We start from the raw sequence: 9,664 nt of genomic DNA on the forward strand, positions 1-9,664 counted from the left end.
AGACATCGTAAATCTCCTCTGTCAGTGTTATCTCATCGAGGCCCTCCTCAGTAAAACACACACACATACTATATTCTGTCGAGTAAAACAACCATTATAATACAATACAAGTATTATAACATAATCTTGCAATTTCCACGACACCGGACAAACCCTCCCCTAACCCAAATGCGTATGGGCCGCCTCATGTGTCTCCCGGTCACGGCTGGCTGCAACACAGCCTGGGATCGAACCAGGATCTGTAATGACACAGCTAGTGCCACTCGGGTGGCCCTAGACTTATTTTCCATAACAGTTTGCATTCAAGATCTCTTTTCTCAATCATAAAATCCTAATATCATCTTGTTACTTATACATATTTATAAAATATTTTCTAAAACAGACAAACACCTTGAGGACCCTTCTGCATCTTTTCAGTGGCTATGTGGCTCCCAACAGTGTTGGCAGTGTTTCTGGGTAAGAATTGTATTCCCTTTTCCCCAACATCTTTAAACTAAAAACAGCCCATCAATAGTTACCTTTTTTTGCTCTACTGTGACACATGTCCATGTTGTTCGATCTCACTATCTATGTACAAGTTATACATGTGTAACAGACACAACATACACATTATGTTTTGTGATCATTCTTTTTACAGGATTATAATGTTTAGACTGTGTTCTTTGCCCAGGTGCAGCCCCTGACCTCTTCTTCAGTCAGCAGTCCTTGGATGAGTCCTTCAGTGACACAAGAGCATTTGAAACATGTGAGTGTACATGCTTATATGCTATATAACACTTATCCTTCATGGTTAAGTGTAAATCAATCTAAAATTGTAATATTTAGCATGGACAAGAACATTTCTGTCACTTTTGTGGTAGGTTATCTTTTTAATAATTGACTTGTAATCTAATTGAAAACCACATTTGCCCCTATCCAACAGCTTACTGCTCACAGGGAATCAAGGTTGACAAAGACTTTAGTGGGAAAGACCTTCTGATGGTGTATGAACGGGACTGCCATTATTGCCAGCTTGCCTGCACTCAGAACCCTCAGTGTTCCTGCTTCAGCTACGTGGTTAAAGAGTATAATCTATTTGTGTGTTTGGGTTGCCTGTTTGGGTGGTGGTCGCACCACTTGTTTTGGTCAATAGTTGAAGGTTGGGGCTAGAGAAATATCACTGCTCTCAAATGCAGAGCTATGGATTCAAGGACTGACAATGAATGAGATCAAAATTATGACCAGTATTTGTTTACAATGACATTGATTACATTTCTTTAAATGTAAAATAGAAAGGACATAGGAAGTGCATCCGTATTGTCTTTTACTTTCAAAACAGATTCTACTGCTATCAAAAGTATTCCTTTGGTCAACCAACTATGACAATCTATCCTGGAGTCACATCTGGTTACACTAGGAAGGACTGCAGTGAAGGTATGGACCAATATAACAAACTGTACACATATTACTTACAATTCTTAAACATGTTTTCAGTGTTCACAGTGTCAAGGAGTTGTAAATTAGCTCTAAATTGAGATGGAGTGATCTAGCTCAACAACATTAGTATGAAATTAGGTTTATTGAGCTTCAAATAACTTCAGTTCCCTTATAAATCCAAAGTAGTTTTATATTAACCATTGATCTTAGGTCGTGGGTGGATCCACCCAAAACGAAAACCTTTTTAAATAAAAATAAAAATCATCCATAGAGGGGTTCTTTGGAGGAAGAATTGTTGAAATAAACAGTATTTGACATTTGACATTTGCATTTGGCAGCATAATTGAGAAATATCTTACTGAAGTTTGAACATTTATGACATTTTGGCCTTACACTGGCTTCCTTTAAGACTCCAAGTGGAATTATGTATATCGTCATTTTTTCAAATTAATATAAAATGAAAAGCTGTAATCTCTTGAGTCAATAAGTATTCAAACACTTTGTTATGGCGAGCCTAAATAAATTCAGGAGCAAAAATGTCCTTAACAAGTCACATAATAAGTTACATGGACTCACTCTTTGTGCAATAATATTGCTTAACATGATTTTTGAATCCCATAACGCTAAAAGTAGCAGAGATCCCAGTCTGGAACTTTGATATGGACGTAGAGTATATTATGAATTGCACCCCATTTTGCCCTCAGAACAGCCTCAATTCGTCGGTACAATTCGTTGGGGAATCTACAAGGTGTCGAAAGCGATCCACAGGGATGCTGGCCCATGTTAACTCCAATGCTTCCCGCAGTTGTGTCAGGTTGGCTGGATGTCCTTTGCGTGATAAACATTGTTGATACACATAGAAACTGCTGAGCTTGAAAAACCCAGCAACGTTGCTGTTCTTGACATACTCAAACAGGTGTGCCTGGCAAATACAACCATACCCCGTTTAAAGGTATTTCAATATTTTGTCTTTCCCATTCACCCTCTAAATGGAACATATAAACAATCCATGTTTCAATTGTCACAAGGCTTTAACATCCTTCTTTAACCTGTCTCCTCTCCTTCATCTACACTGATTGAAGGGGATCATAGCTTCCACCTGAATTCACCTGGTCCTTCTATGTCATGGAAAGAGCATGTTTTGTACGTTAAGATTATGCTCCCGAGTGGTGCAGCGGTCTAAGGTACTGCATCACAGTGCTAGAGGTGTCACTACAGACACCCTGGTTTGAATCTAGGCTGTATCAAGTGATTGAGAGTCCCATAGCGCGGCGCACAATTGAACCAGCGTCGTCTGGCTTTAGCCGGTGTAGGCAGTCATTGTAAATAAAAATCTGTCCTGATTTGCCTAGTTAAATGAATAAAAAATAAATGGCAACAAATCCTTCCTCTAAAGGACCATTCTATGGATTATATTTAGTGATAATCCCCAAAAGTTCTGAACTTTGTTGGTTCTAGTTTGATGAGGAATCACTCCTGTGCTTTGTCTGTCCACACAGGCCCAGCAGTAGAGATACCAGTGTTTACTCTGGTTAGTGAGGGGAGGAGCATGGCGGAAGCCCAGAAGTTCTGCAGGGAGCACTACGAGGAACTGGCCACCATCTTCAATGCTGAGGACCAGGTAGCAGCTCTGAGAGCAGTGTCAGCACAGAGTCTCACTGACGCTGCCTGGGTCCACTCCCAATACCATGCCTTTTGGCCCAAACTGGACTATTTGAATACACCAAATGCAAAGTGTGTTATTCATGGACAAAGTGCAAAAGTATGGGCTTTGAGAGATTGCACAAGTTCATGGCACTTTGTGTGCCAGAAAAGTAAGTTGATTTTCATCCATTCTCTCCCTTGTCTGATATTTGTAAACTATTACTCCAAAGTAATGTAAACACTTTACTTGAAGGGGGTTATTCATTCTTAACACCTTGGTAAAGTACATAGTACATTTCAAATAATGTCATCTTTATGAGTTACAGTATCCTTTGACAACTGTCTATGTACATTATATGACATCAATGTCCATGTCTTTCAGGACATTTTTAGGACAATTGTGTATTTTCTGTCCTTAGGCACACAATCAAACATTTCCTCAGAGCTTAAATATTACATGGGTCAAGGTTCATTGACGTGGGAGGGGGCACAGACGGCTTGCCGAGCCAATGGAGATGACTTAGCGAGCATCCTCACCCAAGAGGATTACACAGCATTCCAAAGCATAAAAGAGACACAGCAGTATGATATGTGGATCGGACTCTACTGGAAGACTTCTACCAGAATGTGGCAGTGGTCCAATGGGGACCTCTTCCCATACTGTGTGTCTGAGCCTCAACTGGGTGCTAGTAACTGCTGCTCCCTGACCCGTCAGGGCCATGGACAGACTGAACACGCTTCCCTGGACAAGATAGACTGCTCTCTGAAGAGGCCGTTCCTTTGCACTGGAAGTAAGACTGACATCTTTTATTGAACAGATAGAGAGAGGATAATACAGGCAGAGGTTGAGTCAAAGGGCACTAGACTGGATTCAAACCTATTCTGACACCATAAACATGTGTTCCAGAGGCTGTGGCATTACCACTAGACCAGACAGGCCACAAGACTGCTATCTTATTGGGGTTATTGGGGGATTTAATACAGGGACAGGGATGGCATTTTAGCCCCAACAGGGTCCCACTACAGCAAACACTGTCACATGTCGGACACAGAGAGGCTACATGTAGCCTACTCCGACCACATTTCTCTCCCCATCTTTCAGATATATATGTGGTCATGTGGTTTCTATTTTGAGATAATAGTTCCATTCTGGTAAATATAGAACACCGAGGCTTGATAATAAACAGTTCCATAGAAATGTAGAACCTTTAAAACTTCTTAGGGCTATGGTCTTGTTTCCTGAATTTCCATCTGACTGACGTGCCCAAAGTAAACTGCCTGTTACTGTCACGCCCTGAACTTAGTATTCTTTGTTGTCTTTATTATTTTGGTTAGGTCAGGATGTGACATGGGTGATATGTGTGTTTTTGTCTTATTCTAGGGTGTTTGTACTGTCTAGGGGTTTTTGTAGATTTATGGGGTTGTTTTCATCTAGGTGTTTATGTTTGTCTATAGTTGCCTAGATTGGTTCTCAATTAGAGGCAGGTGTTTATCGTTGTCTCTGATTGGGAACCATATTTAGGCAGCCATCTTCTTTGGGTATTTCGTGGGTTATTGTCTATGTTATACGTTAGCACATTGTTTATATCACGGTCATGGTCGTCTTATTCGTTTTGTTGTTTTTGTTTAAGGGTTCTTCGCGTTCTTCATTAAATAAAGAAGAATGTATTCTAACCACGCATTCTACGTATTCTAACCACGAATGTATTCTATCCTTTGGTCTACTCCATACGACGATCGTGACAGTTACTCAGGCCCAGAAGCCAGGATATGCATATAATTGGTAGCATTGGATAGAAAACTGTTAAAGTGTCTTAGACTATAACAGAAATGATATGTCAGGCGAAAATCCGAAGCAAATCCGACCAGAATATATATATTTTTTTAGCTCCCTTGCTCTTGTTATGCAAACCTATTGTTTCTATGTAACTCTGTCACCCAGATTGCAATTCCTATGGTTTCCACTAGACGTCAACAGTCTTTATTCAAGGTTTCAGGCTTCTTTTTTGAAAAACAAACAAGTATTTTGAGTTTTCGTTAGGGCATCACCTGAAGCAAATCAGTCTTTCGGCGTGCGAGGGAGAAGGTAGATTTTCCTTTCCTGCAGGAAGAAAAGTAATATTTATTGTAAATAAGCTGAATCTCATTTGAGTGGCTGTCTCATCTTATCATTCCTATGTCCTTCTAGAAAAGAGAATCAAGCAGACCATTGTAAGGATGTCTCTGAAATCTATCTCAGGAGCTGACCTCAATGACCCAGTGGTAAAGGAACAGATGTTGGAGCAGGTACAGTAGTCCTACATCTCCAACATCAGAAATCAACGTCATCCTCACTCATTTAACTCTTCTCATGACATCTCACAGTATTACATTTAGGATGCTCAAATGTTTCATCTAGTTTGATCATATCTCATAGATCAGAAAGGAGTTGGCTAAGAACGGGAACTTTATCCAAGGCTTAAGCTGGAGAGAACTGCCCAATGGGGATGTTTTTCGCAAAACAGTTGAACTTGGAAGCCCTGAAGAAGGTAAGCACTTATGTGTTACAATTATAAAAGTGCCTCCTTATGTTTAGTCTGTTCAGAGTTTCTTGTACAGTGTGTTAGGTTTTGCATCCGATTGACAATATCGAAATGAAGTAAGGTGTTCATGAACTAATTCCAGTGAGAGTCTTTGTACGGTTGTGTTTGTTTTCTTAGGTCAGTGTGGGTCTGGATGAAGAGGACCAACCATGATGATACAACAGGAGAGGGATAGAAGGTCCAAGAAAACCACATGATTTTTAATCACTTGTATTCATATATATACATAATTCCATGTGTTATTTCATATTTGTCTTACCTATTACTCTACAGTATAGAAAATTGTTTTAAAAAGAAACCCTTGAATGAGTAGGTGTTCAAACTTGACTGACACTTTTATAATTGTAACACCTTATAACACATAATACAATATTATTTTAGTCATTGCTTTTCAAGTTATGAAATATATGAAGTAATTTATATTAGAATAGATTTAGACTTTACAATGTTTTACTAATGTAACATTGAATTATAATCTAAGATTTTTGTTGGTGTATGAATGTATAATTCTTCATGAGGAAAATAATGTTACACACTCACTTATGGATGTAACTGTTGACATTCTTAAATAAAATATGTTTGATTAGTGACAACAGTATTACCATTATTTTCAGCATCCAGCAAGAATGGTGAGATGGGGGCAGTAATCACATCAATGTAGAATTGTGCCCACATGCAAGTGGCAACCTTTAGGGAACTGTAAATAGAGACAGACACACAGACAGACTCGAGGATGTGACAGTATGACAGTATCCATGTCATGAACCTAATCAAGTTTTGTATATCATTAGAGTTTCCCCTGGTGTCATGGTTTGTTGACTGTGTCAACTATTACGGTCATAAACACAGACTCATGGATAGCAGGGGAGAGGTGTGGGGTTCTTGCCCTTATTCGTGTAGTTGATGGCTGTTATACATGAATCACCTTGCTAAACCAAGTCAACATGTAGGCCTAGTTATTTAGCAAAGGCTTTTATCCAAATCGACATAGTGTCACGTTTGTTATATGGAGGAGACCAAGGCGCAGCGTGATGTGAACACATACTTATTTAAGAAAACACTAAACAAACTTACAAAAACAACAAAACGAACGTGACGATATAATATAATAGTGCAGACACAGGCAACTAACCATAGACAATAACCCACAGAGAACCTAAGGATTATGGCTGCCTAAATATGGTTCCCAATCAGAGACAACGATAAACAGCGGCCTCTAATTGAGAACCAATCTAGGCAACCATAGACATACATAACACCTAGACTAGTAAACACCCCCATAAACATACAAAACCCCTAGACAAGACAAAAACACATAAATCACCCTTGTCACACCCTGACCTAACCAAAATAATAAAGAAAACAAAGAATACTAAGGTCAGGGCGTGACAGTAACCCCCCCAAAGGTGCAGACTCCCGGTCACACAACTAAGCCTATATGGGAGGGTCTGGGTGGGCATAACTCCGCGGTGGCGTTTCTGGTGAGAGACACTTCTAACTCGGCCCACTTAAATGATGCCTCTGGAGCGGGAAGCCTCACCGCCGACCCCGGACTAGAGGACGCTACTGGACTGATGTTCGAGTCTGGAGTGAGTGGCGCCTCTGGACTGGAGGGAGACTCTGGCGGATCCGGACTGGAGGGAGACTCTGGCAGATCTGGACTGGAGGGAGACTCTGGCGGATCCGGACTGTGACCCGTCGTGGTAGGTTCCGGACTGTGACCCGTCGTGGTAGGTTCCGGACTGCGGCCCGTCGTGGTAGGTCCTGGTCTCCGGCCCGTCGTGGTAGGTTCCGGTCTGCGGCCCGTCGTAGGAGGTTCTGGTCTGCGGCCCGTCATAGGAGGTTCCGGTCTGTAGACTATCGCCAGACGCTCTGGACTGGGTTCTGTCGCCGGACGCTCTGGACTGGGTACTGTCGCCGGACGCTCTGCACTGGGTACTGTCGCCGGACGCTCTGGACTGGGTACTGTCGCCGGAAGCTCTGGACTGGCGAGGCGCAGTGTAGGCCTGGTGTGTGGTGCCGGCACTGGTGGTACCGGACTGGGGACACGCACCTCAGGGTGAGTGCGAGGAGCAGGAACAGGGAGTACTGGACCCTGGAGTCGCACTGGAGGCCTGGTGTGTGGTGCCGGCACTGGTGGTACCGGGATGAGGACACGCACCTCAGGGCGAGTGCGGGGAGGAGGAACAGGGCGTACAGGGCTCTGGAGACGCACAGGAAGCCTGGTGCGTGGTGTTGGCACTGGTGGTACTGGGCTGGGAACACACACCTCAGGGTGAGTACGGGGAGCAGGCACAGGAGGTGTACTGGAGGTATGGAGTGTAGAGCTGACACAACCCGTCCTGGCTGGATGTTTATACTCGCCCTGCAAATGCAGGGCGCTGGCACAGGACGCACTGGGCTGTGCAGACTCACAGTACACAAAGCCGGTGCAGGATATATATATCCTATATAGGATATATATATCCTATCCTATCCTGGTGACCAGGAGCGCTGATTTGTCAACCTCCTTCCTGGCTGGATGCCCATTCTAGCCCGGCCAATGCGAGGAGCTGGAATAGAGCGCACCGGGCTAGAATAGCGCACTGGAGACACCGTGCGCATCTCTGCATATCACGGTGCCTGACCAGTTACACTCTCCCCACGTTAAGCACGAGGAATTGGCTTGGGTCTCCCTCCTGACTCAAACAATCTCTTCGTGTGCCTCCCCCCAAAAATCTTGGGGCTGCCTCTCGGGCTTCCGTGCTAGCCGTGTACCTTTATATCGTCGCCGTTCCTCCATTCTCCTGTGTCCCTCCTCGCACTGCTCCAAAGAATCCCATGCAGGCTCTGGCACTCTCCCTGGATCGATCGACCACCTCTCAATCTCCTCCCAGGTTGTTACCCACTCATCCTTCTCCCGGGTCCATTTCTCCATTAAGCGCTGTTCCTCCCATTCACGCTGCTTGGTCCTTTTATGGTGGGTTATTCTGTCACGTTCGTTATATGGAGGAGACCAAGGCGCAGCATGATGTGAATACATACTTATTTAATGAAGAAAACACTAAACAAACTTACAAAAACGAATGTGACGCTATAATATAATAGTGCAGACATAGGCAACTAACCATAGACAATAACCCACAGAGAACCTAAGGAATATGGCTGCCTAAATATGGTTCCCAATCAGAGACAATGATAAACAGCTGCCTCTAATTGAGAACCAATCTAGGCAACCATAGACATACAGTACATAACACCTAGACTAGTAAACACCCCCATAAACATACAAAACCCCTAGACAAGACAAAAACACATAAATCACCCTTGTCACATCCTGACCTAACCAAAATAATAAAGAAAACAAAGAATACTAAGGTCAGGGCGTGACACATAGAGACCAGGAAGTAAAACCACATCCTAACGACTTGTACCGTAGCACTAAACTCCAACCAAATAAGCTATCATTATGGACTACAACGTGTCCAATATCAGGAACTATGGGCTCTTGTACGTCCAGAATTACATTGTACTTTGTTAACACCATTTGGGATTAGGCTGCCATAGCTCTGCAGGTACCACATATACTTTGTTTAATTTGTATCGGGCTGTATGAAGGTGAACTGATTTGCCTGGCACTGGGAGAACTCACTGACACAGGTTACAATTATATATTTGGTGTTTTCAATGTTTCTTTAACCACATATCTTCACGTCTCGTCAATCAGAGGTCAGTGGATATATTACTGAACCAGCCTCTTTAGTGAAGCCCATTTGTCCAGTGGAAATAATAATGAATTGATTCCTATTTACCAAATGTACTGCAAATTATTGTCACAAATGTGAACTTGATACACTAACAGAAATGTACATGTGATCAAGTAACATAGATGTACTGTATGTCTAACACTGTTTAAAGTTCAATGTAATAACAGAAAATACATTGGGTCTTTTGGTCGGTGTTGTTGATGTGGAGGGAGGGGTTGGAGCTGAAGTTTCAGCATCTCCTGGGTGTGTTCACCTGGTCAGCAGAGAGGGAGGAGA

The 9,664-nt window shown here is 42.7% G+C and overlaps 1 protein-coding gene across 1 annotated transcript; it reads left to right on the forward strand.

The window, feature by feature from the left end:
- Positions 1–3,494: 3,494 nt before the first annotated feature.
- Positions 3,495–6,069, forward strand: LOC112217187 (rheacalcin-2-like). The gene is made up of 4 exons (XM_024377472.2): positions 3,495–3,851; positions 5,249–5,346; positions 5,477–5,588; positions 5,760–6,069. The coding sequence occupies exons 1-4, from the start codon at positions 3,518–3,520 to the stop codon at positions 5,777–5,779; spliced, it is 564 nt and encodes a 187-aa protein (XP_024233240.2). The 5' UTR covers positions 3,495–3,517; the 3' UTR covers positions 5,780–6,069.
- The last annotated feature ends 3,595 nt before the right edge of the window (positions 6,070–9,664 follow it).

This window comes from Oncorhynchus tshawytscha, linkage group LG17, assembly GCF_018296145.1.
Source record: "Oncorhynchus tshawytscha isolate Ot180627B linkage group LG17, Otsh_v2.0, whole genome shotgun sequence".
Taxonomy (NCBI): Eukaryota; Metazoa; Chordata; class Actinopteri; order Salmoniformes; family Salmonidae; genus Oncorhynchus; species Oncorhynchus tshawytscha.